The 27,606-nt window shown below is 49.1% G+C and overlaps 2 protein-coding genes and 1 long non-coding RNA gene across 5 annotated transcripts in view; all 3 read right to left on the bottom strand.

The window, feature by feature from the left end:
* Positions 1-3,386: 3,386 nt before the first annotated feature.
* LOC132005008 (uncharacterized) lies at positions 3,387-5,091 on the bottom strand. The gene is made up of 2 exons (XR_009400698.1): positions 4,711-5,091; positions 3,387-4,590 (listed from the first exon to the last, which is right to left on the bottom strand). It is a non-coding gene; the product is annotated as an uncharacterized LOC132005008 (long non-coding RNA).
* Positions 5,092-5,100: 9 nt separating this feature from the next.
* SLC38A7 (solute carrier family 38 member 7) lies at positions 5,101-15,826 on the bottom strand. Of its 2 annotated transcripts, none has more exons than XM_059381693.1 (12): positions 15,690-15,826; positions 14,954-15,089; positions 13,191-13,612; positions 12,335-12,533; positions 11,951-12,095; positions 10,863-10,961; positions 10,197-10,254; positions 9,863-9,977; positions 8,381-8,528; positions 7,802-8,001; positions 7,038-7,092; positions 5,101-5,317 (listed from the first exon to the last, which is right to left on the bottom strand). In XM_059381693.1, exons 3-12 carry the CDS (start codon positions 13,458-13,460, stop codon positions 5,215-5,217), a joined length of 1,392 nt encoding a protein of 463 aa, XP_059237676.1. In that variant the 5' UTR covers positions 13,461-13,612; positions 14,954-15,089; positions 15,690-15,826; the 3' UTR covers positions 5,101-5,214. The 2 variants fall into 2 exon arrangements, with proteins under 2 accessions (XP_059237676.1, XP_059237675.1); XM_059381692.1 differs by having other exon boundaries at positions 14,954-15,092; positions 15,690-15,749.
* A 4,674-nt stretch (positions 15,827-20,500) lies between these two features.
* Positions 20,501-27,606, bottom strand: part of GOT2 (glutamic-oxaloacetic transaminase 2) — a 28,343-nt gene continuing 21,237 nt past the window's right edge. The window contains exons 8-11 of one of the 2 annotated variants that reach the window (XM_059381660.1): positions 26,956-27,121; positions 22,273-22,423; positions 21,586-21,716; positions 20,501-21,448 (exon numbers count right to left, since the gene is read on the bottom strand). In XM_059381660.1, the coding sequence (XP_059237643.1) occupies positions 21,594-21,716; positions 22,273-22,423; positions 26,956-27,121 (440 nt within the window). In that variant the 3' untranslated portion in view covers positions 20,501-21,448; positions 21,586-21,593. Of the gene's footprint in view, positions 21,717-22,272; positions 22,424-26,955; positions 27,122-27,606 lie in introns of both variants that reach the window. The other variant, XM_059381659.1, reaches the window with a different exon arrangement.

Raw genomic sequence — 27,606 nt, forward strand, 5'->3', positions numbered from 1 at the left:
TTTCCCTTCCCTTAGGTCAGTTAGGCTCTGATAAAAATCCCAGCAGGTTAGGCTCTGGTTAAATGTTAAGTTTCCTCTGAGGGCAGATCTTGTTCAAGAACAGAATGCTCTGGCATGTTTCAAAACGTGTCTTCTACTCTCCCCTCCTGGAAACTCTAGGGGATTTTCCTCTGACATTTCCTATGAGAACCTGCAGAGTTCCAGGAAGTAAAATGACCAAAATGGGCCCCCTCCCCATGACTGGGTCCCCCTGTGTTTTCTCTCTTAGATTTGTGCACACTAAACCTCCAGCCATTCATCAGCTACAGCTCTGGGGGCCCTGCCCTGGCATGGGTTTCTGCCCACAAGGGCTTCTGTCTCATAATTGGATGTCACTCTCTCCAGTTTTGGGGGGTGCAGCAGGGTGCCCTGTAATCTGGCATCTTACCCATCTAAGAGGAGTTGTTGGCTGCAGCTTGCTCAGCTTTTTACTTGTTAGAATGGAGTGGCCACATCCAAGCTTCTTACATGCTGGACTGGAAACACATGAATTTCATTTTTAATGGAGGAATGAAGAGTCTTCCCTCCCAGGAAACACAAAGTGTTCCTTCACAGTACAGTGTGTCTGCCTTCTTCCTGGCTACAATGTCTCTGGCCTTTGTCTACACCTACTGAAATATTTTTTCATTGTATCAAGCAGTGAATTATTACCAAATCTGGATTTGGAATATCTAGTCTGTATCTAGCATATGTACCTATGTAACTGGTTTCTGGGATTGTTTGATTGGCCTGATTCCCCCACCAGACTGGAGGGCAGAATCTAGAGGTGGTCCTGCCCCCAATTTTGGGGCATCCCTCAGGGGTCCTAGGCAGGAGCCAAATCACAAGGAGCTCTAGTGACTCAGCGAAGAGGAGTCTCCGATTTCATGAGAAGAAACACACAAAAGTGACCTCTATTGACCAAAAGAAGACACTGCAGTTACTTTTCCTCCCTTCTAGCAGAGGGAAAGGATCAACATAATCCCACCAGCTTCCAGGCATTTCATTACGCCACTTGTCCTTGGATTTACAATGTTGAGGTCTACAAAGTGGGCACCATCACTCCCACTTTAGAGCAGGGTTGAGAGACCGGAACTGATTCCGAGTTTCCGCAGTATAAAAAGCATGACTAAGATCCACCCACCAGGTCTGTGCGAGGCTAAAGCCTTGCTCTGCCCACCAGTCCTCTGTTCCTCAAAGTGGGGTCCAAGGACCAGAGCCTAGGCAACATAGGGAGCATTAGCAATACAGACTTCATGGGGTGCCTGGGTGGCTCAGTCGGGTGAGCCTCTGGCTCATGGCTTCTGCTCATGTCATGATCTCAGGATCCTGAGACTGAATCCCATGTGGGGTTCAGCGGGTTGTCTGCTTGGGATTCTCTCTCCCTCTCTCCTTTTGCCCCTTCCCCTCTCTCAAATAAATAAATAAATAAATAAATAAATAAATAAATAAAACCCAACAACCATCAACACATACTTCAGACCTAGGCCTCCTTAATCAGAATTTGTATCCTAAGAAGGATAAATAAAATAAATAAAATATATAAAAATGTTGTCTGTACCTTAAAGCTTGAGGAGTGCCCTGCCTCCTGCAAAGTGGTAGGCGATCCCCAGTTCCTCTTCCTGAAGAGATACTGAGTTCTCATATGGATCTCTGGCTACAAAGCACTTCTGTCATTTTTCCATGTACCATCTTTACGTTGTCTCCCTTTTCCCCTGGGAGGCAAATAGGGTCCGCGATTATCATTCTGATTTGAGAGCTGGGAAAACAGAAGCCCACAGGGCTGCCACGATCTGCCCAGAGCTACCGGTCAGCAGGCTTCCCAGCACTTGGGACAGACTGGCTTAAGAACCTTCCATTTTGCACAACTCCTTGGAGCATCTTAGTACTTGCTTCATAGGATACTGCCTGATCCATGAATTGCCTAATAAAGCCTACTTGATATTCATATTTACTCAGTTGAAATTTTTTTTTAAGAGGGAGGGGTAGAGGAGAGGGGCAGATGGAGAGCAAGAGAATTCTAAGCAGGCTCCATGCTGGGCACAGAGCCACTATGGGGCTCCATTTCAGCCCTGAGATCATGACCTGAGCCGAAATTGAGTTGGACACTTAACTGAGCCAGCCAGGTACCCCTTAATTTTGTTTTTTGAACAGGAGCTATACCCTTGCTCCCATGGAGATTACAGCGTAATGGAGACCTAAGACCAGTGCTTACACGTATGGTGAACAAGATGGGGAGTATCTTGAGTATCATGATTGAATGGATGAACACTACTGTTTGCCTTTAACGTCGGTGAAAACCTTCATTCTCTCTATTCACTCAGAGAACGTGAAACCAAACCTCAAGCTTGGGTCTTCATGGTCCCTTGTAAAGTATGACCCAAAGCTGTCTCATCCCTCCAGCCTTTCAAAAGTACTGGGCCACTTCAGACGTATTTTCCTGGAGAGTCCCCACTCCCACCAGGAGGGAAAGGCAGTGTGGTGGAAGATGAGCTGGTTAGACTTCACCCTACAGGCAAGTCTCCCTGCCTCACGGCTCCTCTCCCACACCCGGGCAATACCTGGCAGACAACACCCACTTTTCAGTTCTTCAAATACCAAGTACCAAACACCAGATTCTTCCCCCCAGGGCTTTTGCACATGCAGTTCCCATGGCCTGGAAAGGTTTTCTTACTTGTTTTCATTTAGTTTATTCCTACTCATCACTCAGGGGCCGGCTCAAATGCTGCTTCCTCCAGGAAGGTTTCCCCAACTCCCCAGACAAGTTTCAGGCCCCCAAAGAGAACATTCTATTTTCTTCTTGGCACATATCACAAATCGCAAGTATGCACTTGTGTGACCACATGCTTGGCATCCGTCTTACCCATCTGTCCGAGTGGACCTGCTGTTTTGCAGAGTGCCTTCCTGCCAGCCCTGAGCAGTGAGAGCCTGGGCTCTGTAACCGGGGCCTGCTCAACACAGGCCTCGGAAGGGATGACGGGGGTTGTCCAGGAGTTTGAAGCTCATCCCAGAACGGGAGGTCAGCCAGACACGCAGCGGAGAGCCCGGTCTGAAGCCATATGGTGTGGGGAAAATTCGAAGAGGGCTTGAACCAAGGCAGAGGCAGCAGGACAGGAGCCCGGGGGGCGGGGGGGGGGGAGTCCCCAGGTTGGCAGGGAAGGGCTGGTGGGATGTGGAGGAAAGGGGAGTCCTCACAAACCACTTATATGTTCCCATCTCGATGAAGGGAGCATGGCAGTACTCATGCCTGAGACGGGTCAAAGTCGATTAAGGCCAAAAGTCCCCGCCTACTCTCCCCCAACCCCCCCTACCTCCCTCCAGTCAGTGGCCTGGACTCTGTCCCCAGCACCAGACGGAGGCCACACAGCTCAGCAGCACAGCCTCTTTTTATTAACCATCTTCCCTGGTATGAATGTGCACGAGTAGAAAAGAAACCGTAAAATACCCTGGCAGGGAGGGCAGGGCAGGGGGCTCCTGAGGTTAGGCCAAATGGCCAGATTCCAGCTCCTTCTCCTGACAGGTCTGTTTCTGTGCGAGGACTCCCCTTACATCCCCCATCCCTTAGCTGAAATCCAACCTCAGGGGGCTGTGCAGCCCTGCTGACTGGACCTCCTAGCCTTGGCAGGGATGGGCGCTGGAAGGGCCTGGCACTATGCAGGGGCTGAGGATGGGTGGAGGGGGGCACGGGGATGTGAGGAAAGGTGGTCATCCAGGTTGGGAACTGAGGAGAAGCCTACTTCGCCGCCAGCCTGCCTCTGCTTCTGTGAGCTCACTGCCCTGAGTGGTGGGCTGCTGGGTGGGGGTCCCGCTCACCTGGGCTATGGAGGTTTTGGGCAGGAGGGGCTGAGGAAATGCTGTGAGTTCCCGGTGGAGGAAGCTCGATTCAATGCCTGGGTTTGGTCGAGGTGAACAGCCGGAGAAGGAAAAATGGGAATCAGACCAGGAGAACAGTGTCCCTCCTCACCCCATCTGGGGCACAACCCATGTGTGACCTCAGTGTGATTGACAGGTGGCTGAGGCTGGCCCGGTGGACCCCTGGAGCTGCAGAAGCGGGCAAGAGAAGGGAGGTCTACTACCCCCAGGCTTATGTGAGGAGAGACTGAGCTAGAAAAATGGGGTAGGGGGTGAAGAAACAATGAAGGGAGGGAACAGACCAGATCTGGACCGGAAGGGAAACTTCCACACTGGTGTGACTATACTCAAATATTGCCCAGTCAGTGACAACTCAGCTGCTCTTCTCTGAGGGCTACCTTGCTAGGGCTGACAGGAGAGAGATGACTAGAGAGCAGGCAGAAGAGAAGCAGTCAATGAAAGAGAAGCTATCAGAGAGGCTCCCCCGGACCCTGTCTAGCCCAGCCTGCATGGGTTTGGAAGGTTCCAGCCTTCTTTATCACCCAACCTGTGCCTCTGAAACGAGGGGCCCACCTGGAATCGGAGAGAGAAAAGCAGACGTCCTGCCAAGGGAAAAACTAACCGAGGAGTCCTCACAGCACCGTGGCGGCATGGCACGGCCCCCGGCCTCTGGTTCGGAGCCGGGCTGGCACCGTTTGTAAACATTAGACTTGATGATGTCTGCGAACAGAGGAAGACAGGGATGCCTGGACCCTCAGGTTTGGGGAAAGAGGCCCCAGGATGGGGTGGACAAGGCATGACTCTATCTACCTCTGTGCATCTGTAGGACTTTTGTGCTACCTTTGGAAGTTGCCCGATCCCAGAGAAGCCACTGTGGGCCAAGTGGCTGACAAACGGGCAGGCATGGGGTCCCGGGGTGACGAGCGCAGCTCCTGCTCAGGACAGGCTGCTCTGTGGAGGATGGCGGTGGTCCTGTGCCCACACTCTTTCTCCAGAGTCAGGTCAGACTGGGTTCTTTTTTTCTGAGATGTTCTGACACTCTTCCCTGTGTTTTTCAGGCATGGAGAATTGAGAGCTGGAGGGCAAGGAAGGTTCTTCTGTGACCCAGGACCTTCCCCTGCCCATCCTCACACTGCTGGGACTGGAAAGCAGGAGGGAGCCAGGTCTGATCTGTCCAGAGGGGGGAGGCCTGATCTCACTCCAGAACTGTCCCCGGAAAAGGATGTCCAGATGTCATCCCACCAGTAAAGGGGGAATGATGTTGGACTCAGGGTGGCCCCACAGCTTGAAGAGATGGGTTCCTGGGTCCAGCGGCAAAGGCCATGTGTTGCCTGGAGGCAGTGGTTATGCCAAGAGATCCACAAAGATGGCGTTGGCTGTGGTCTGGCCGAAGATGAAGGCTCCCAGGGTGACCAAGAGGACACCATAACTGACCAGCGCCCACCAGCTGTAGGACAGAGGAAGAGAGGGGCCTAGTCAGTCAACCCATCCTTAACTTTGCAGACTTTATCTATCAGTTAATTATTGTAATAACTTATACCACTTCTCCTGTGGGTAGGCACTTCCTACTTCTAAGTGGCTTTTCATACAAAGGTATGCGGGACCAGATTATATGATCCCTAGACCATGGGTCAGTAGACCTAGACCTAACAGGATTCATGGACTGGTCACAGCAAGCCAAGAGCAGAACCAGGATCAGAATGCATGTATTCTGATGGAAATATGTTCAGGGAAAAGCAGTTCATGTAGAATGTGACCCATACCATTTACAAAAAAAAAAAAAAAAAAAAAAAAAAGCAGACATCTGCAAATCAATGCATCAAAGAAAGCAACAGGGCATTAAGAGGGTACGACAGGGTACTGAGATTCAGAATGATTTTAATTTTCTTCCTTAGACTTATATATATATATTTTTAAAGATTTTATTTATTTATTTGACAGAGAGAAATCACAAATAGGCAGAGAGGCAGGCAGAGAGAGAGGAGGAAGCAGGCTCCCTGCTGAGCAGAGAGCCCGATGCGGGACTCGATCCCAGGACCCTGAGATCATGACCTGAGCCGAAGGCAGCGGCTTAACCACTGAGCCACCCAGGCGCCCCTTTAGACTTATATTTTTAAAGTTTTTAATTTTCTTCCTTAGACTTATATTTTAAATTACTTGCACATTAATTTTTTTTCAAAAAGCTTGCAACCAGTTTTCAACCTCTGTGCTATTCAAGAAAACGTGGATATTAAAACAATGTCAGGGGCACCTGAGTGGCTCAGTGGGTTAAAGCCTCTGCCTTCAGCTTGGGTCATGATCCCAGGGTCCTGGGATCGAGCCCCACATCACGATCTCTGCTCATCAAGGAGCCTGCTTCCCCTTCCTCCCTCTCTGCCTGCCTCTCTGCCTACTTGTGATCTGTCGGTCAAATAAATAAATAAAATATCTTTTTAAAAAATGTCATATTTTTCATCTATCAGACTAACAGAAATTTAAAAGACTGTTCATACAATCCTGGCAGGGCTGTGCAGAAGAGGTGCTCTCACTCTCTGCTGCTAGGACTCTGACTGGTACTGCCTTTCTAGAGGGAGATTTGAACCCATGTGCCAAAGTCAAAAGGAGCACATCCCATGATTCAGCAATTCCCTTCTAAGAATTGATCCTACTAAGATCTTCAAAACAGGTGTGCCAAATCGCCCACGTATAAGAGTCCTCATGCATCCACAAAACAGAACACTGCAGTCCTCAAAAGAGGGAAGAAGTGGACGGATCTTCCTGTGCTGACAGTGATCTCTAAGACACATGGTTAAGTGAACCGCAAACTGTAGGAGAGTTTGGCATGAAGCCATTTTTGGAGAACCCCAACTAGACACAGAGTGTCACATGCTTGTGCATACACACGCATGCTTCATGCACACAGAACTCTCTCAGGAGAAGGGGTGCGGTGCGGCGGGGAGGGCGCTGCAGGGGGGAAGAGGGACTTCCACGCTCTCCTCTGAAGTCCTCCAGTAGCATTGAAGCTGTTACAACCAGCATGCGCCACCCATTTAAAAAGGGATTTAGAAAACTCTTATGGCTTTCAAGTTTACAAGTCTCTTGATACTTGTTTCCGGCCCCCCTGCCCCCGCCGGACCATCTCTCATCCAGCACCTCCCTGACAGGACCACAGGGGTGCCCTGCTTTACCTGGCTGGCTTGACTTCTTCCATCTCAGACAGTTTGGCTTGAATGAGGCACAGTCCTGGAAGAGAAGAGGCGGCCCCCAGAGCTCGGGTGGGTTCCTTCACTGAGGCCTCCCCTCCCCCTTTATCAAGAGGTGGTGACAGTGAGTCGAGAAGGGCCTGGTGTGTTCCTCCCCAATACCCCATCTCCGCCTCCACTCCCCGCACAGCTGAGGCACCTGACAGGCACCCCATGGGCTGCACGTGAGCCACAGAGCTCAGGGGCAGCAGCTCCCACCACACCTGGGGCCCTTCCCCGTGCCCTTCTGAGCAGGCGTGGCCGCCCCTGCTCCAAGCAATGTGGCAACGCCTTTCCAACTGGTCTCCCAGGGAGGAGTAAGGTGGGTACAGGCAGAATTCGTGGCTGGGCCCAAGAGACCATTTCCCAGGGACCTGGTGGCACACATCATGTGTCCAACATCTCCTGACCTCTGCATCAGTGTGCGGCCACCAGACCCCATCAGCCTCTGGGCTATCCCAAGCCGAACCAGCCCGACCCCTCATTGTCACACAGCGACCAATGTGTGAAGGAAAGGTTAGGAGTGCAGGCTGGGTCAAATAAGCTGCTACTCAAGCCTTGAGTCTGTTGACTTCCCCTCATCGCCTCATCAGCAAAGTGGAGAAAGCATCTGGACCTTCTTTTCAGGAGGGGCGGGGCTCAGCCACGGAGCCTGAGGCCGGGAGACCCGGGGGCCAGTACTGTGGGGGGAGGGGGCTGAGGGTCCCCACCTGGGAAGACAAAGATGAAGCAGGCGGCCAGGCCTCCGATGACCGAGATGACCTTGCCGATGTCAGGGATGAAGAGTGCCAGCAGCAGGGTGAGCAGGAACCAGACAAGGGTCTGCAGCATGCGCCGCCGCCGCTCGCGCCCCACGTCCTCCTCCACGGGCATCCCCTGATAGCGCAGCCACAGGCCTTCGACCACCGCCCTGCCCGCAAGGACGTGGCTCAGAGGTCCCCCTCCAGTTCCTGGAGCGAGACCTCAAGCCAACAGACTGGGGGTATGGCCCTAAGCTCTGCGCCTGTTTCCTGTTGTGTGGAGTGGGCCTAGCGGTACTCCATGAGGACTGGAGGAGATGGTGGATGTGATACACTCAGTGCCTGGCCTGGCCCAGGATGTCTTCGCCCCCTGGGAACTCATGCTATTATTCTCCTCAGGTACCTACAAGGCTAGGTGTTCAGGAAAGGACCTGGACTACAGGTCCTTAGAGGACTCAGAGAAGGTCAAAGGACCATGTTCAAAGGGCTTTCAAAAAGGGAGAGGGGGACAGGGAGGGAGCACCCCCATGGGGTGGGGAGGGTGCTCACCGCCCACAGAAGTGCAGGATGGGGTAGGAGGTGAGCACGCTCAGGATGATGAAGGCGCGGGCAACGGCCACAGCCATGTCCTCAGAAGGGTAGGACAGCAGCACGTCGGGGTCCACAGCAGCTCCAAAGGTCAGGAAGCCACAGATGCCTGAGGACAGGGACAAGAGGGCTGGGCAGAGGTGATCCTGGGAGGGTAAGGGGATGGACCTTTTACTCCTGGGTGCAGCATCATACGGGGAGGGTGCTGGAGCAGCTCTGGAGGCTAAGACGGTGTCGGGGTGGGACCCAAGGCCTCCTCCCTGACTTCTCCCATTCCATCCCCACTGCCACCTTTGTCATCTTGAGCTCACCCAGCACACTCCTCTGCACGAACATTCTGTCTGCCCAGCCCTTCACACCCCCCTCCCCGCACCTTCAGGTCGCTGCTCAGATGTCCGTTCCTCAGAGAACGCGCCCACCCAGCCCATCCACAATGACCCCCGGCCCTGGGCACTCACTCACGTCACCCTGCTCTATCTTCCTCAGACTGCTACTTTCTCTCTGCATTTTGTTTTTAACACTTGTTCATCATGTGTCTCCCCAACCAGAACACGATCCCCAGGAGGGCAGGGGCTCTGCCTATTTGCCTTTCCTGTTCCTGGCTTTGTCTTCAGAGGTAGAGCAGTGCTGGCCCCATAACACCTGCGGAAAGAATCACAGGGCCTGGGCTTCCTTGTCTTCTGGTCCTGCACTGTCATCTAAACCATTCCCTGCATGGCACCCATAGCCATATTTTGCCAAGATGTGTCCCTGCTTGAAATGCTTCCTCTCTGGCTCCCAATAGTCCTCAGGCCCAATAGGCCCAACAGGCCCTGTCTGGCCTTCCTGCCTGCCCCCAACTCTGTCCACTCCAGGCCTTTCTGTCCCTGCCTCAGGGGCTTGGCATTTTTGGCTTTTCTGTCTGGAATGCTCTTCTCCCAGCCCTTCAGATTCTGGCTCCTCATCACTAGGGCCTTCCCAGTTGCCACCCGCTCAGGGAGGAAGCCTCTGTGAACCATCCCCTTTCTGTGATCCATGGTGGCCATCCCCACCTTTCCCAGGCCCACTCACAACTTCCCTGTTTGACTATCACAGTGGCACTCACCACTGTCTAGAATGCCTTACTGATTCCTGATTTACTGTGTAAGGCTCTCTCTGGCTAGACCATCAATTCCATGAGAGCAGGACCACGGCTGTCAATCTTCACAGCATCCCCCATGCTGGGAACAGTTCCTGGCCCTTACTAGGGACTGAATGAGACCTGCTGAATGAATGCATGAATACACCTCTCTCATTCGGGTGGGAGGAGGCCTAAGGCAGCCCGAGTTCAAGCCAACGCCTACAGAAGTGTTTGATATGCTGGAAGTGCAGGGCTGTCCCCCAGGAGACCTGGGCCAGAGGACAGAGAGGCAAAGACGGAAACTGGGAGCACTTCAAGTCCAGCCACTGGAGGGGAGCACTCACCCGTGCCCATGTAGACAGCGAGGGCGATGACCATGGCGGCTGTCACCACCCCACCCCAAGTCTTCACCTTGGGCTGCCGCATGCTGTTGAAGACGGGCACGCTGCTCACATGGCACTGTCAGGATGAAGGTCACAGTTATGAGGCAAAGTGATCCCTTCCCTGGTTTCCGGAAGGAGGTATGTTGGAGGACAAAAGCCACGGGGACAAAGGACAACCCCCAGGGCCCTGACTTTTGTCTTTCCTCCCAGGATGTCCCCATCCTCCCTGTAATGTGGGGTCCAGCCCGGAATGGGGAATGAGCTGAGAGGGTGACAGGATCCTTGCAACCGGCACCTGAAATCCGAAGCAGATGGTGGGCATAGCATTGAACACAGCCACCCAGGAAGCTGGCCTGTGGACAAAGACACAAGAATCTGCTGCATGTGTACCCCACGCAGAGCCACCGAACACCCCCATGTCCTGCTTCACTCAGGCCACCAGGACCCTCCCCGACCACTATTCTACACATTCAACCCCCTCTAAGTCTGGAAACAGGGAGAGGGCACATCTCCATTTCACAGGTCAGCAAACTGGGGCTGTGGAAGACCCTGCAGAGACCAAAATCCTGAATTTCTGGCTCCTGTACTGGACCTTTTCTCTCTTTTTCAAAAACAGGAAACTTTTTTTTGTCTTAAATGACAAAACTGGTTTCTCCTCATACAGAAGATAAAGAAATTAAATGAGCACAAGTTGCAAAAACTTCCAAGTCCACTGTGGTAGTCTCTGTAACCAGAGGTCTTGTCTCATGACGACTCATCTGTTGGATATTGGTGGCAAAGTTTCCCTGTCCCTGGTCCTCACTCTTCCCTCCAATAAAAAGAGATAAGGACCTCCCGCCTCCTTCCTACAATGACGGATGAGTCAAGCTCTGGTGAGCCAATGAGCCTTAAGAAGAGCACCTAGGTGGCCCAGCACCTCCTGGGGCCCAAGTGGTGGCTTCCCCTGGGGGTTCTTACCCACCTGGTCAGGATGTCCCCTGGGGTCATCTCTTTATCTGGCCAGATATATTTGATGATAATGATGGCAGTGACGTACCAGGTGCCCACGACGCTCAAGAAGCTGCCAGAAAGAATGGATTGAGTTTCATCTTCCCCAACCCCAGCTTCCCTCTCTGATTTCACCCCAGGGAATATCCACCCTCAGCTCTAGTGATCACAGTGTCTACTGAATGAATTGGGGGACTATTCCAAACAAAGATTAAAATAATGCACAAGAAATAAGTTTTAGAGGGGTGCCTGGCTGGCTCAGTCAGAAGAGCATAAGACTCGATCCTGGGGTCATGAGTTTGAGCCTCATGTTGGGTGTAGAAATAAACAAACTTAAAAAAAAAAAAAAAAAAAAAAGTAAGTTTTAGAGAAACTGGTCACAGCTCAGAAGGAGCTGGTTCCCAAGAGGGGGCCAGACTGACATTTCTAACCATGAGGAAATGCACTGGTTCAGCTCCATGGCTCAGAGCTCTGGGCCTCAAAGCCCATCTGTTACTTCCATCAGTGCAGCCCGTGCTTGGTGACAGATGCGAGTAGGGCCCTTGAGAACTAGGAGGCGCTGGAGGGAAAAGGGCTGGGATGTCAACATGAAAGGGGACCCCGGAGATAGCCGAGTGTGACCCTGTCAAATACAGACTGCAGGAAACGCTCAGAATCGCACAGCTTTTCAGACCTTGAGCCAGGAAGCCAGTCTTCTCCCTTCCTACCAAGCTACATGGAACACTGGGCCAGGTTTGACAATATCAAATGATCACAAATCCACTCTCCCTGGGAAAACCACAGCCCTGCCGGGAAGCTGCCTTCGCACTCTTGATTATCATCTGTCCCTTCTTTGACCAGGACATTTGGGGCAGAGTCTCTCACTGATGCAAAGGGCCACTGTCTTTCTTGTGGCTGACACAAAAGGAAACCTTAGGCCAGAAGCCTTGCAAGCCTTGCTCCACCCTGCCTTGCCCACTCTTGCTGCCCCAGAAGGAGACGGCTTCTCTAGCAGTGCCTGGGTCTCTAGCTGCCTGTGATAGGAGCTTCCGTCTGGCCTGAGCTGGGGTGGGGCCTCCGAACCTGGCATATTTCTGGAAGCCGATCTCTCTGGGGATGGAAAGGGGCAGGATGAAGAGAAAGGCCGTGAGGCTGATGGTGAACTTTCGGTCTGTGTACCAGGGGCTGCCACCGGTCCCCTCAGGCTCCTTTGCCATCACAGCTATAACTGCACAGGAAAGAAGGGGGAATATCACTCTGGGCTCCTGCAGGCTGTGGTCCTCCCCTCCCCTCCGGTGAGCCTTAGGACCTCCATCAGTGTAATGGGCTCAGCAACCAGGAGGGAGGATTCGCAGAAGAATGCCGGTCCAAGTCAGGCCCTGGGCAGGTCTTTGTGCCTGTCCCCTCCCCCGGGGAGCACCAGCGCTGAGGGGGAGGGATGAAGTAGGTCCCGAGGGGGAGCCTCACTCTTGTCTTGTTGGTCCCCAATGATGATGAGGAAGGCGATGCAGGTGCCAAAGGTGTAGATGGCAATGGTCACCTCGCAGAGCACTCCTGTCAGCTTGCCACACACGGCCCACACCACCTCCTGGTAGGTCCTCTCGTTGCTGGCCTGGGAGCAGTAGGCCAGGATGACGAGGCCACTGATGATGAAGACCAGCATGCCCTGCAGGCAGGACAGAGCCAGAGGCTGTGCAGAAGGCCTGGCAGCAACCGGCAGCCCGGGCTTGCACAGTGTTGACTGGGCCAATGCCCGAAGCCGGCTCACTAATCTTGCCGGCAACTTTACCAGATGGCTGGAGGCTGCTGAATTGAGGTTTTCTCTCAAAACAGAAATAAAGTCTTATGGAAAATTTCAAACGTACACAAAAGTAGACAGGATGGTATCATGAACCCCCATTCACCCACCACTCAGCTTCAAAAATAACCAGTTCATGGCCCATCGTGTTTCTGCTATGCCCTCTCCCGCTCTGGATTATTTGGAAGGAAATACAGGCTACTAAATTATTTCACCAGTAAATATTTCAGCATGTAGTTTTAAAAGACAAGGGCCTGCTTTTAAGACATAAACTACACAATTATTCAATACGCAGCTGATGTCCAAATTTCCCTGACTGCTGGGAAGCGCTCTGAAGCCTCCTCTGGGCTCAGAGGAAAGAATGCTGGAATTGATTAGTACTGTCTGCCAAGGGTGTGGGTGGGGACAGAGGTGGCAGGTGTCACCTACCACTATCTCAGACGTAAAACCTCCCTTCTGAATGAAGTCAAGAGCCTTGCCCCAGCCCCTGAACTGAATTTCCACCTGAGCAGCGAGTGCACTCACCATCTGCAGTGCGACACCGGCCGCCACCCCACCTGCCGTGCTGAAGGCAGCCGGGAAGTTGAGCAGCCCTGCACCTAGGCAGGCGTTGACAACGATGAAGATGGCCCCAAGGGTGGAAGTGGTACCTCTGTCCAGACCCTCAGGAGAGGCCTCCCCTTCACTCTTGGGGGCCGTGTCCACACAGGGACTCTGCAGCAGACGGGCCCGCTCCCCAGAGTCCATGCTCGAGCCCCACTCGCCGAGGTCACTGTTGATGCTGACCTGGGCCATGGCCCCGGGAGCCTGCTTCCCACTGGATCTGCAGATTTGGCTTCACAATCACATTCTTGGGGCAGCTGAGGGAACACCTTCAGCTGGAGGGCGGCACCAGCCTGTTTGGGACTATTACTCCAGGTGGCCTCTGAGCCCCAGCTCTTCTCAACCTAGATGGGAGAGACAGGTACTACTGTTATCCTGAGAGGGGCACAGGAAGCTGAACCGACATTCTGAAGGTCAGATGGCTGAGATTCAAATCCAGGTGTGTCTCTGTGCAGAACACGTCACTGGTAGCCAGAGTGTAGGGTGGCGGAGACAGAAATATAGCCCATGCAAATCCTGCTTGCTTCAGACTTACAGACCCTTAAGGTCAGTAAGAGATAAACATAAAACAGAGGCGTACTAACATATCAGCACTACAGAGAGGCTACACGCTGGGCAGGAGTATCACAGACATGTCTTATCTCTCTTTTTTAAAAAAAAATTTTAAAGATTTTTATTTATTTATTTGACAGACAGAGATCACAAGTAGTCAGAGAAGCAGGCAGAGAGAGAGGAGGAAGCAGGCTCCCCGCCCAGCAGAGAGCCCGATTGGGGCTCGATCCCAGGACCCTGGGATCATGATCTGAGCCGAAGGCAGAGGCTTTAACCCACTGAGCCACCCAGGTGCCCCGGACATATCTTATCTCATTCAATTCTTACCACAGTGGTCATAAGGTTCAGAGAGATCATATCACTGACCCAGGGTCACATATTAGCAAGAAGGAGAACAGGATTTGGATCTCTATCTATCAGCCGGTTTCTACTCACAGGATTGCAAGAACAGCCCTCACCTAGAACTGTCAGTATTTCCGTGTATTACAGTCCCATACACCTCCCTCTGGCCCAGAGTCTAAATTCTGCTTAGCTTCCAAAGCCCTTCAAAATTCAAGGCTAATTCGCGTTTTTTTCCTGGGCAAGTGACCTAACCACTGCCCATCAGAGGCAACCCTCTGATGCCCTCAGTACACTACGGTGGGGGGGGGGCGGTTAGAATGACTAATGAGAGCCCGTAGATTGTCAGATGTTTCTCATTTCTCCTCCTGGTGATGGCTGAACAAAAATGGGACTCGTATACTCCTCAGAGGTTAAAGTAAGAATGTGGGTGCTCTCAGACAACCGTCACCAAGCACGCACCCAAGGAACCCAGCTCCAGAGGAACTCTCTCTCTGCCAGCTCCAAGTCCAGAAAGATCAGTCAGATGCCAAAGGGCTTCCTCTTATTGCAACCTGTTACCCAACCAGTAACTCAGCAAAAAATCAAAGCTGTGGGTAGTGGAGGTAGAGTTTGGAGCTCCCAGCTTTCCAGTACAGCTCGAGAGAGAGCCGTGTGAAGTCAGCATTCCCCAGAGCCGTGAGACCTCCTCATCCACCCTGCTTGCATCTCAGACACAGAGGTCTCTGCACTGGTCCAAGATTTCTCAGCTCTCCTTCCCCCAAAAGTCCTCAGCTCCACAACCCCCAGCTTACCTGCTATTTCCACCTGACGGTCTGTGGTAGAGGGTGTGTTGTTCCTTACAGCTCTTTCTCTCCAAAGATCTGGGATCTGATTTTCCTCACTTCCCTCTGGCCCCAATTTCTTCTTTCTCAAAACTTCACCTAAAATCTGCTGTCAGCAGAGAGAAGAGTTTGAGCTGTTTCTGTGCTGGTCAGCAGAGGGAAGGGAACTGAGCAGCTGTGACGCTAACTCACAGATCAGAGCACCAGATCAGTGAGGGGATCAGGCCCAGGGAAGGAAAAAGACTAGAGTAATGTCACAGCCAGTAGTTGGCAGAGTCAGAACTACAAGCTTGATGTCCACAGGCTCAAGCCAGAGTTGTAACCACTGCCTTGGGCCCCCTCACATTCCAATGGGAACGGGCGCCCTGTCCAGCCTGTGGCTGGATCCCAGAAACACGCAGGGTGGGCTGCACTAGGAAGTGGGCCAGGGCGCACCCGGGGCGCACCCAGGGCTCGCCTCAGGCACCAAGCAAGGTGAAAGGGCTGCTGTGAGGGAGGACAGGGAGGCGCTCCCGTACTGGATCCCGGCCTAGCACCAGGTGGAGACCGTCCGGGATCACCGCGGGGCACACCCGGCACAACCGAGGGCGGGCGGGGGACCCAGGACTTCGGGCTTCAGAGCCCTGCAAGGAGTGGGGAGGACACTGCCGCAGCGGGGACCGCAGGCCCGGGACTTAACTCCACACCCTCTGCTCCGGCCACCTACCTACAGTGCTTCACGCCCGAGCCGGCAGCAGGGACACGTGAGCCGTGGTCACGTGACCGCCCGAGATCCAGCGGCGAGAGAGACGCTGGGAGTTGTAGTTTTCCGCCGGCTTTCGTCTTGGATGGCGCCAGCTGCGTGAATCCCCAACCCCACAGTAATGACCTGAGGTCCTCTCCCGGCCCAGCTCACCATGCTGATCCTGTTAGTTTTAATCCTGGGTGGTTCAGCTGCTTAAGCGTCTGCTTTTGGCTCAGGTCATGATTCCATGGGCCCCGCGTCAGGTTCCTTGCTCAGTGGGGAGTCTGCTGCTTCCTCTTCTTCTGCCCCCTCCCTTCTTGAACTTTCTCTCTCTCTCCCAAATAAATAAATAGAAATCTAAAAAAAAAAAAAAAAAAAGTTATATAAATAGAATGAAACAGTCTGTAGTCAGGATTGGCTTTCTGTATTCAGCATAATCCCCCAGAGATCCATCCAAGTTGTGTATCAACCTCTATGTTTTATTACTGAGGAACATTCCAAGCGGTGTATATGCCAGTTTGTGTAACTAATCATTTGCAGGATATCTGAGCTATTTGCAAATTTTTGAAACATAAGTAACTATTGGACTTAAGGCATTTTACCATAAATTTCACCCTTTTTATTTTTTAAAAAAAGATTTATTGGGGTGCCTGGTGGCTCAGTGCCTTGTCAGCCTTCTGCTGATCCCAGGGTCCTGGGATGAAGTTCTACATCAGGCTCCCTGCTCCATGGGGAGACTGCTTCTCCCTCTGCCCTCCCTTCCACTTGCGCTAATAATAAATAAATAATATAAATAAATAAGTAAAATCTTCAACAAAATAAATTTTAAAAAAGATTTATTTGTTTTAGAGAGAAACACACACACCCAGAGTGAGCAGCGGGAGAGGTGTGGAGGGAGCTCCATGTGGGGCTTGATCCTAAGACCCTGGGATCATGACTTGAGCCAAAATCGAGAGTTGCATGCTTAATGGACCCAGTCACCTAGGAGCCCCCAAATTCAACCTTTTTAAGTGTCTAGTACAGTCGTTTTTAGTATATTCAGAGTTTTGCAACCTACCTAATTTCAGAACACTGCTATCACTCTTCCTAAACTCTGTAACTATGAGTAGTCACTCTCCACTCCTCCTTTCTCTAAGCCCCTGGAAACTACTAATCTACTCTCTGCTTCTGTGGAGTTGCCCATTCTTGACATTTCATAAAAACAGTCATATGTGACTTTGTGTCACAAGAACATGCACCTCAGACTGATATATGTGACTTTCTCATTACCTACAACATTTGCCTTCTGCTGTTTTCAAGGTTCCTCCATGCTGGAGCATGTATTAGTACTTCATCCTTTTTTATTGCTGGTTAACAGTCCATTGTTGAGCTATTCCCCATTTTGTTTATTCTTTCACCAACTGACTGGACATTTGTGTTGTTTTCAGTTTCTGGCTCTTGTGAATAACAGTGCGACAGACACTCACATGCAGGTTTTGTATGGGTGCATGTTTTCATTTATCTTCAGTATTTACATAGTAGTAGAATTGCTGGGTCAAATGTTAACTGTTTGAACTTTTGAGAAATTGCCAGACTGCTTTCCAAAACCGCTGCACCCTTTTACATTCCTAGGAGCAGTGTATGAGTTACCAATTTCTCATAGCCTTGATACCTCTTTATCTTATACCCATCCTAGCAGGTCTGAACAGATTCTCATTGAGGTTTTGATTTGTATTTCCCTGCTGTTAGTAGCTTATTGGCTATCAGTATATCTTTTCTGGAGAATTGTCTATTCAGACCCCTTTCCCCGTCATTACTTGAGTTGTCTTTTTTTTTTAATTTAATTTAATTTTTTTAAAAGATTTTATTTATTTGACAGAGAGAAATCACAAGTAGATGGAGAGGCAGGCAGAGAGAGAGAGAGGGAAGCAGGCTCCCTGCCGAGCAGAGAGCCCGATGCGGGACTAGATCCCAGGACCCTGAGATCATGACCTGAGCTGAAGGCAGCGGCTTAACCCACTGAGCCACCCAGGCGCCCATCGAGTTGTCTTTTGATTATTGATTTGTGCTGGTTCTTTATATATTCTGTATAGAAGTCCCTTATCAGATATGTAAGTTGCAGTATTAATCTCAACTTTAAAAAAAATAAGATTGTTTTGAAAAAGTTGGTCTTTTAGTTACTGGTTGTAAGAGTAAACTAGTGGAACGCCTGGGTGGCTCAGCTGGTTAAGCCTTTGCCTTTGGCTCAGGTCATGATCACAGGGTCCTGGGATCTGAGTTTTGCATCTTGCTCCTTGTTCAGCGGGGAGTCTTGCTTTTCCCTCTGCCTGCTGCTCCTCTGCTTGTTATCTCTCTGACAAATAAATAAATAAAATCTTCTTTAAAAACAGTAAACTAGTAATTTCAGAGAAAAAACCCAAAAAACGAAAAAAAATCCCAAAAAACGAGAAAAAACCCAAAAAACGAAAAAAAAATCCCACCAAATTCCTAAGTAAAAATCCCTTTCCTTTCCTAAGTAAGGAAAGTTTCAGAAACTCTTTTCAAGGTGGGACGCCTGGGTGGCTCAGTCAGTTAAGAGCCTGCCTTCCGCTCAGGTCATGATCCCAGGGTCTTGGGATCGAGTCTGCATCCAGCTCCTTGCTCAGTGGGGAGCCTGCAACTCCCCCTGCTTGTGTGCGCATGCTCTCTGACGAATAAATAAAATTTTTAAAAATTGTTTTCTTCAAGGAGTATAAATGAGCTGGCTTTGGTTTAGATGTAAGCCTGAAGCAGTCTCATCTAATGGTGTCCAATGGCTGCCCATGGGTCAGCTATATATGAACCACCTGGGAAGTTTTCTTTCTCTTATTTTATTTTTATTATTTTTTTTTTTTTAAAGATTTATTTATTTATTTATTTGACAGAGAGAAATCACAAGTAGATGGAGAGGCAGGCAGTGAGAGAGAGAGAGAGGGAAGCAGGCTCCCTGCTGAGCAGAGAGCCCGATGCGGGACTCGATCCCAGGACCCTGAGATCATGACCTGAGCCGAAGGCAGCGGCTCAACCCACTGAGCCACCCAGGCGCCCCATCTTTCTCTTATTTTAAAAAATAGACTCCCAAGCCTTATTTCAGAAATACTGAGTCAGAATGCCCAAAGGTAAGAACAGGAAACCAATATTTAAAAAATCAACACAGATTTGGAAACTATTATACCTTAAATTGTAACAGAACAAAGGCATGACTCTTCTGAGTGGGCAAACCACCTCCCCCATCACGTGCAAGCACACTAACATCTTAAGAGCCTGAGAAACTCGGAACGGGTGAAGCAGTCTGAACAGTGGAGAGAAGCATCAGGTTCACACCACTGTTTTCAGTGAGGAATGGGACTTAGTCCAGGGTGTGCTGGTAATACATGTTTAAAAATAACAAGTCAGCAGGGTGGTTAAGTTCCTTTTTTGGTTGAGGGCTTGGCAGCCAACTTTCATCCTTTGGTTCCAGACAAGAGACTTAGCAGTCAGTCCCTTTATGGATCAGTTAATATTATTTATTGCTTTTCCTTTTAAAATATTTCCAAGACACCCGGTAACCTGGCCCATTCACTTCCTTTGGCTGGGTTATTTCCATTAGCAAGAGGATCACAGAAGAGCCCCCTGCTCCTCAGTGTACTCTTCCCTTTGGGGAGCGAAGAAAAACAAGAGCTCACTTTCCTCTCTCCCCCTCCCTGTCAAAAAACACTGTGGATGGGCCTGAGTCCTGTTCCACTGTCTGCTCAGTAGCTGGCCCATCTTGAATGGTTCCTAGCACTAAGCAGAAGGGACAGAATAACCTTGAGCAGGACTGATGCTAAGCAGGTGCTAGATGTCTGCCAACAGAGCACATGACTTCATCTTAAAGGTTGTGCACTGGCAACCTACTATATGCATCTTGGTTGCAAATCATTTTACGACAAACTGAATTAGTTGACAACTTTTAAACATCGGTAGACCTCCCATAGTTTCCATTTTTATTAAAAAAAAAGTTACGGGGGTGCCTGGGTGGCTCAGTGGGTTAAGCCACTGCCTTTGGCTTGGGTCATGATCCCAGGGTCCTGGGATCGAGCCCCACATCGGGCTCTCTGCTCAGCTGGGAGCCTGCTTCCTTCTCTCTCTCTCTCTGCCTGCTTCTGATCTCTCTCTGTCAAATAAATAAATAAAATCTTAAAAAAAAAAAAAAAAAAAGTTACGACCTGAGCGCCTGGGTGGCTCAGTTGGTTAAGCGTCTGCCTTCGGCTCAGGTCATGATCCCAGGGTTCTGGGATGGAGTCTCCCATCAGGCTCCCTGCTCAGTGGGGAGCCTGCTTCTCCCTCTGCCTGTGCTGTCAAATAAATAAAATCTTAAAAAACAAAAACCACAAGACCCGCAATCCTGAACTTTCTCTCGGTGCTATCATTTCCCTACGACTCCTCAACACTGAGGATGGAGGCTGCTCACCAGTTACCTTCTATTTCACATCCCTTTTTTACTTTACATTCATTGTTTGCTTCTGTTACCTACTTGGCTCCTATAGACACTTAAAGTCGCCACTGCCCCGTTTCTTTACTCCTGTTCTATCTATAGTTTCTTTCAAGGTATTCCACTTGTTTCCCAAAGTCCAAAGGATTATACCCACATTTTCAACATTGTTGGACTGGAAAAGCCAAATGGCAAGACCAAGACATGGCTTTTGTTTACATCTGGAACAGCTCACCCACCTCCTGGCTTACAGGCAGCTGAACAGACCAGCAAACTTCTGGGACATCCGGCCACTCCTACCCTTTCCTTCCATTAAAGAAAAACATACCACAGGAGACAGCGGTGGGGTCTGTAGTAACTTTATTTTGAACAGAGAAACCAAGCTGCAAGAAGTCTACATGACTGGAGCAGATGGTGGTTATCTTTCCAAAGGGTAAAACCTGAGCCCAGCTGGCAGCACAAAGAGGTTAAAACCGAAGCGCAGGGATCCGCTCTCCTGGTTCTGCCCTGCATCGCCCGCTCATGATGTGAGATGACAGACAGCACAACTGCACTCAACAAAGGGGTCCAACCGGGCAGAGGCGACACCCGACAGTAGACAACCAATCACTGAAGATGATGCTGGCCTCAAGGGCCATTACCTACTCTGGGCTATTCTCTGACGAGTAAGGTGAGGGTATGGGAGGCGCAGTACATTATCTCCTTTGTTCTTCAAATAAGGACAGCCTCTAGGATGGGGCAGGTAGTCAGTCAAGCAGTAGCGCAGGATGAAAATGCAGGCTAGTTTTAGATCTCTGTGGCTAAGGAAAAGAACAGCAATGATCAGGGAAAAGAGAAGAACATTAAAATGCCTGAAAGTATTGAAAAGAACCTTTTTTTTCTTCTTAAATAAGACAGGAAACAGCATCTTTTTATTTTCCTCGCTGCAGCGGCAGACTTGCTGGTTTTCATGAAACATGACTTCTGTCACAAGGTCCGCTGATAAGCTTGCTGGATCGCAGGGGGACACACGTGAGGTCGCCTGCGAATGTCGGAGCGGGCTCTTCCCACACACCTCTTGCGGGTGCTGTTCTCATGCCGGATCTAGAGGTGCCCCAACGCCCTAAGGTGCTGCAGTTAAAGCTTCTGGAATATTGCAATGGCATGATCAATAGGGTTTCGGTCTTCCTCGTACATGTAAACTCTTTTGGAATAGCTGAGGTTCAAGGATGAGCAGAAGTTTGGTTTTGAGCCACAGAGTTTCAGACACCCGCCGCAGATGCCTCTGCCCTATTTCACTACGCGTTCTTTTCTGCGAAACACATTCAGTGGTTGAGTGTTAACTACTGTGGTTGAAAGATAGGACCTGCTCACCACCATCCACCCTCCTCTTCTCTCTGTGTGAATTTCACAACAGCAGGGGTCGTAGGCAGGAAGGTTGTCTCTCACCAGGGAAATTACTTGGTGACCTGGTGAATGGCATGGGCAAGGTAGCCCACATTGCCAGAGGTGACCCCTGCTACAGAGATGCGGCCGTCCTTTGTCATGTAGATGGAGAACTCCTTGGTCAGCCTCTCCACCTGCAGAAAAGAGAGTTCAGGAGCATTCTAGGCAGTGGGATTTGCCCAGCCCATGCATTAAAACAGGAAAACAGAAACTCAATTTTCTTGCTTAAACCCTATTCCCAGAATTTGGTGGGCTAGCATAGAGAGAAGGATAAAAAGCCATCTTAAAGTCGGATGCTGAATTCTGAGGTGTGAACAGGTGAAAACAAATCTTAGATCGAGCATTTGAAGAAAAAACAGATCCAGAATCCAGCTATGGAAGAGCTCAGCTATGTCTCCTATCAATATTCAGGCTCCTGCTTGTTCTGGGATTTCTTCAGAGAAGCCGCAGTGGTCCAAAGAATGACCAAAACCTGCTCTGCTTTTCAGCAGTTTGCAGCCTCACGGGGGATACAGACAGAGAAATGACTATTAACAAAACCAAATGAATGCTACACTCTTCCTTTACCTAACAGGGTTCCAAAAGGACCGTTTTAATGGTAACCTGAGAATAGGTAAGGGATCTGTGAGGAATTCTCGTTTGTGAGGACTGATCAGTTGGTCAGTTGAGGAGAAATCAGGGCCCTCTCACCTGCTCGGGCTTTAGTCCCGTGAAACAGAACATGCCAATCTGGTCAGTGATGTGCTGCCAGTTGTGGGAGGAACCCTCCTTCTTGAGGTTGGACACCAGCTGAGTCCGCATGCTAATGATGCGGTCGGCCATGCCTTTTACTTCCTGCAACCTGTAAAACAAAAAAAACCAAAAAGAACCCCGGGATGCAGCTCAGTTCTAGACAAATGCCAACAAATAAGACAGAGCTCATAGCAATTTTACGTTCCTGGGCTGTTTCCCCAGTGTGCCTTAATTCTTTGTCCTAGCCCAAGTCAGATGCTGTCACTGGTTCAGCAAGTAAAAAGCTATTTTACTGCATTGTTTTCTATCACTACACTAATGACTAAGGTGATGTAGTTATTAAGAATGACGCGGGGTTCAAAACCACAATGAGATACCACCTCATACCAGTCAGAATGGCTAACCTTAACAAGTCAAGAAATGACAGATGCTGGTGAGGATGCGGAGAAAGGGGAACCCTCCTACACTATTGGTGGGAATGCAAGCTGGTGCAACCACTCTGGAAAACAGCAGGGAGTTTCCTCATAAAGTTGAAAATAGAACTACCTTATGACCCAGCAACTGCACTACTGGGTATTTACCCTAAAGATACAAACTTAGTGATCTGAAGGGGCATGTGCACCCGAATGTTTATAGTGGCCATGTCCACAATAGCCAAACTATGGAAAGAACCTAGATGTCCATCAACAGATGAATGGATAAAGATGTGGTATATATACACAATGGAATACTATGCAGCCATCAAAAGAAATGAAATCTTGCCATTTGCGACGACGTGGATGGAACTAGAGCGTATCATGCTTAGTGAAATAAGTCAAGCAGAGAAAGACAACTATCATATGATCTCCCTGATATGAGGAAGTGGAGATGCAATGTGGGGGGTTTGGGGGTAGGAAAAGAATAAATGAAACAAGATGGGATTGGGAGGGAGAAAAACCATAAATGACTCAATCTCACAAAACAAACTGAGGGTTGCCAGGCGGAGGGGGGCCTGGAGAGGGTGGTTGGGTGATGGACACTGGGGAGGGTATGTGCTATGGTGACTGCTGTGAAGTGTGTAAACCTGGCGATTCACAGACCTGTACTCCTGGGGCTAATAATACATTGTATGTTTATAAAACAATAATAATAATAATAATAAAAGAATGATGAGGGGTGTCTGGATGGCTCAGTTGGTTAAGCATGTGACTCTTCATTTCAGCTCAGGTCATGATCTTGGAGTTGATTGAGCCCTGTGTCAGGCTCTGTGCTCAGCATGCAGACTGCTTGGAATTCTCCCTCTCCTTCTGTCCTACCTCAACCCTGTACTCTCAAATAAATGAATAAATCTTAAAAAAAAAAAAAAAAGAAAAAGAAAAAGAAAAAAAAGAACAAGTGACTCAAATCTAGGAAGGCTAAGGCTCTCTATTGTTTATGCAGTGGGAAAAGTGGAAAAGTTGTGTTTTTTTTTTTTTTTTTCTTAAGATTTCATTTTATTTATTTGGTGGAGGGAGAGAAAGAGCGAGTAAGCATGAATTGGGGAGGAGCAGAGGGAGAAAAAGCAGCAGCCTCCCCACTGGGCAGGGAGCCTGACGTGGGGCTCGATCCTGGGAGCCCAGGATCATGACCTGAGCTGAAGGCAGACACTTAACCCATTGAGCCACCCAGGCGCCCCCAGAGTTGTGTTTTAAATAGTAAACTATGACCTTATTTTTAACATGGATGGAATACAGACTCCTGCTTTTGCAGTTAAGACAGTGCATTGGAAACCTATGATGTGCCAAGCCATATGCTAGGTGGTGAGAAGGGAGGGTTCAGACACAGTCCTTGCCTTTAAATCTTAAAACCAAAACTGGGAACAAACTTGTGAACCACCAACTATGGAACAAGGCAGGACAATTTAAGAACCAACAGAACAGTGCCGCATTGAAAGCCCAGGGAGGGAGGGACAGTCCTATCTGGCAACTGAAGGCAGTCCTCTGATACACATGGCTCACTTGATTCTGGACATCATCGCCTTCCTTAGAATCTCCCCTTGCCATTCTAGACCTATGGCTCTAGGGGAAATTCTTGCCCAACTAGATGACTAAAAATATTTCTAGTTTACCTCCCTGTTCTAACGTGTTCATGTTCTTAAACCATCTATGATGATGTCATACACAGTTACGATGGGTCACAACTGCCAATCAGAAGTCAAAGAAAGTATTAGTAATTTTTATTTGACTCAGGTAAACATTTAAAATTGGGCACTTCCACATAAAAACGGGTGTTTCCTCTCTGTAAAAAGCTGGCAACACTTCACCAGCAGCGTGATTCCTGGATGGAGCTCTAGCTCCCAACTCCTCTAGGGATGATAGTTGATTTTAAATTCCCTACGGTCCCATCTCTGTCCAGCTCCATCCTAAAAGCATGGAGGCTCTGACCACAGCTAGATCCAGGGCAACTCCAGAACAGCAAAACCCTTCCGTGCTCACTGGTACCCAGAGAATGAAGTTCGGATTTCTCAAGATCTCGGTGAAGGTGCTTCATCACTTGTGCCCAACTTCCCAGCTTTGCTGCCTTCTCTATCCTCCTCCCCCTCAGAGTCAAGGCCACAGAAACTCCCCTCCCTGGGACTTCCAAAGCATGCCCTACAGAATGCACAATGTGTTCCCGTGCCTGTCCTCAGGCACAGCTCTGTTCAGTTCTCCTTAACTCTTTATTTGGTTGGCGGGGGAAAGCCTTCTTCTCCCTTCAAGGCACAGCTCACAGGCTGCTGTCTTCATTATATCCTCCTTTATACCCAGTTAGAATCAACAGCCCTTCCTTTGGTCCGCATTTATTCTTTGTCTCTTGTATCAAGGCTGTATTATTACCTTTCTCACCTGGTAATAAACTACCCACAGGCCGAAATGCCTCACTCATCTCGCACAGTTCCTTTGTTACCTTAGTACAACAACAAGACTTCAAAGGTGTACTGAAGTGCACACGTTAAAAAAAAAAATGACATCTTGATAACCATTAGGAAATACAAGAAACCACTTAAAAATATGAAGTTCAAAAAAAAAAAGGTTAGAGTAACTCAAAGAGACAAAACCACCACCAAACCTACATCATATATAGATACGAGTAAAGTACATTGTATGTTACCATGATGGAAAACAGTGAAGAAAGACAAAAGGTGGGCTTTAATGACTAGATTTACAGTGAGTTTTTTCCCTCTCCCAAACTTTCTGAAATATACTTACCTAAGAATTTTATAACGGGAAAAAAGTACAAATAAAAAAGTAGTCAGTTTCTTGGTAAGCCCTCCATGAGTATATTTGACTAAAAAGAACTACCCTGAACCAGGCTTAGTTCAATGTTCCATAGGAGTAATTTAAATTAGAAAGAATAGCTGTCATGTGATAAGCTGGGGGGCTGCAGATAAAGTTTCTTGCAGACAGCAGACAACAGATTTAGCTTTTCTCCCTGAGAAGCTGCTCAGGGATCTTCTAGCCTCTCAATTAACCAGCTCCAAAGATAAACTCTTATCTGACAAATCACATTGTTCATGGGCATCTTGGCTTTTTATTAACTTTGAAATATATAGAGCAGGAGTTGGCAAACTTCTCATTTTCAAATTTTTTTAAGTTCCAGTACAGTTAACATGGCAAACTTCTTATAAAGGGCTGAATTATAAACGTTGTTAGGTTTTGCGGGCCATTTGCTCCCTGTCACAACTACTAAACTCTTCTGTTTGGCACAAAAGCAGCCATATGTAATTCATCAAAAATGAGTATGGCTGTGTCCGAATGAACTCTGTAAGAATAGGGGGCAGACTAGATTTGACCCACAGAACAGTTTTCCAACCTCTGATCTAGAGCAAGGTTTCTAAATTGTGTGGCATGACCCATTAATGCTCAAGTAGTTGGATGCAACTGGCATTTAGAAAATACTAGAACACAGTTCTAAAGCCTAAGTACTGAGTTGTTTTTTTTTTTTTTTTTAAGATTTTGTTTATTTATTCGACAGAGATCACAAGCAGGCAGAGAGAGGAGGAAGCAGGCTTCCGGCCGACCAGAGAGCCCGATGCGGGGCTCAATCCCAGGACCTGGGATCATGACCTGAGCCGAAGGCAGAGGCTTTAATCCACTGAGCCACCCAGGCGCCCCAGTACTGAGTTTTTGACAACTGTTTCAGCTATGTGTACATTTACAGGGATGTGGGTTCATGATACAAAATATGTCTTATGTGGACTGTGGTCAAAGAGACTGAGTGACACTAAGTCTGAGCACAGGTGCCAAGAGATTCAGACGGAAAGGCTAATAAAAACAAAAAAGAAGCAGAAATACTGATTCAGAGGTAGCTATTATTACGATAAAAACAAAAAATACGTTGTTCTTAAAAATTTAAGTTTTCCTATGTAAGGTACTTCAATTTGAGCCTCAGTTGAGTAGGGGGCAGGTTTTACTTAAAATGGAGATAATGGAATAAAAAAACCCTGCCGTTTCTTGAATTATGTTTGTCTCCGATGTATCTAAATGAGCTAACAGAATCGTACCCCTCTCTCCTCCTCCCCGCCCACACAGGGAAGCTGGGGGAGACTGTACATCACAACTTGCCGACTATAAACAAGCTCTGAAAGCTCGGTGGTGGGAAAGGCAGGTGGCGGGGGCAGGGGGAGCAGCAATGAGCCGTTACCATTGTTTTCGCAGGTCAGGGCTGGTCAGGATGGTGGAGGCAATCCGGGCCCCATTGATGGGAGGGTTGGAATACATGGGACGGATCAAGATCTTCAGCTGCGACTCCACCCTTTTGGCTTCATCAGCATCTTTGCAGACCACAGTGAAGGCTCCCACGCGCTCACCTGGAGAGACACACATGGACCTTGTTGTTCAGTTTTCCAGTCTCACATGCGAAAGCAAGTCATGATTCAATGTGCTACATATTATGCTTCTGTCAGAAGTGCCCCAAAAATATCTGTTTAAAAGCTTTCGACAACCAGTAAGGTGAATCTAGAGGCAACAGGAGGTCTGAGTACTCAAAAGGTCTCTTTCTATGACATCCATCTTCTTGGCTTGTGGAGCCATCATTTCTTGTTTAGAGAAGCAGTTATTAGTTTCCTCTGCTGGAGGAGTTCAGAGACATGAACGAAGATGTGTCTAAGATAAGTAAAATCCAGGTTACCTGTCTTCTCTGGGTAACACACACACACACACTCACACACACACACACACAGGGACACACATGGACACGTGCACCCCCCCCACAAACTGGTATCTCTGTGGCATCCTCTTCCAGCACTTCTTCAGTCTTATCAGGACACACACACCATGTGCTGGATCCTTGAGC

The sequence above is a fragment of the Mustela nigripes genome, chromosome 17 (assembly GCF_022355385.1).
Source record: "Mustela nigripes isolate SB6536 chromosome 17, MUSNIG.SB6536, whole genome shotgun sequence".
Classification (NCBI taxonomy): domain Eukaryota; kingdom Metazoa; phylum Chordata; class Mammalia; order Carnivora; family Mustelidae; genus Mustela; species Mustela nigripes.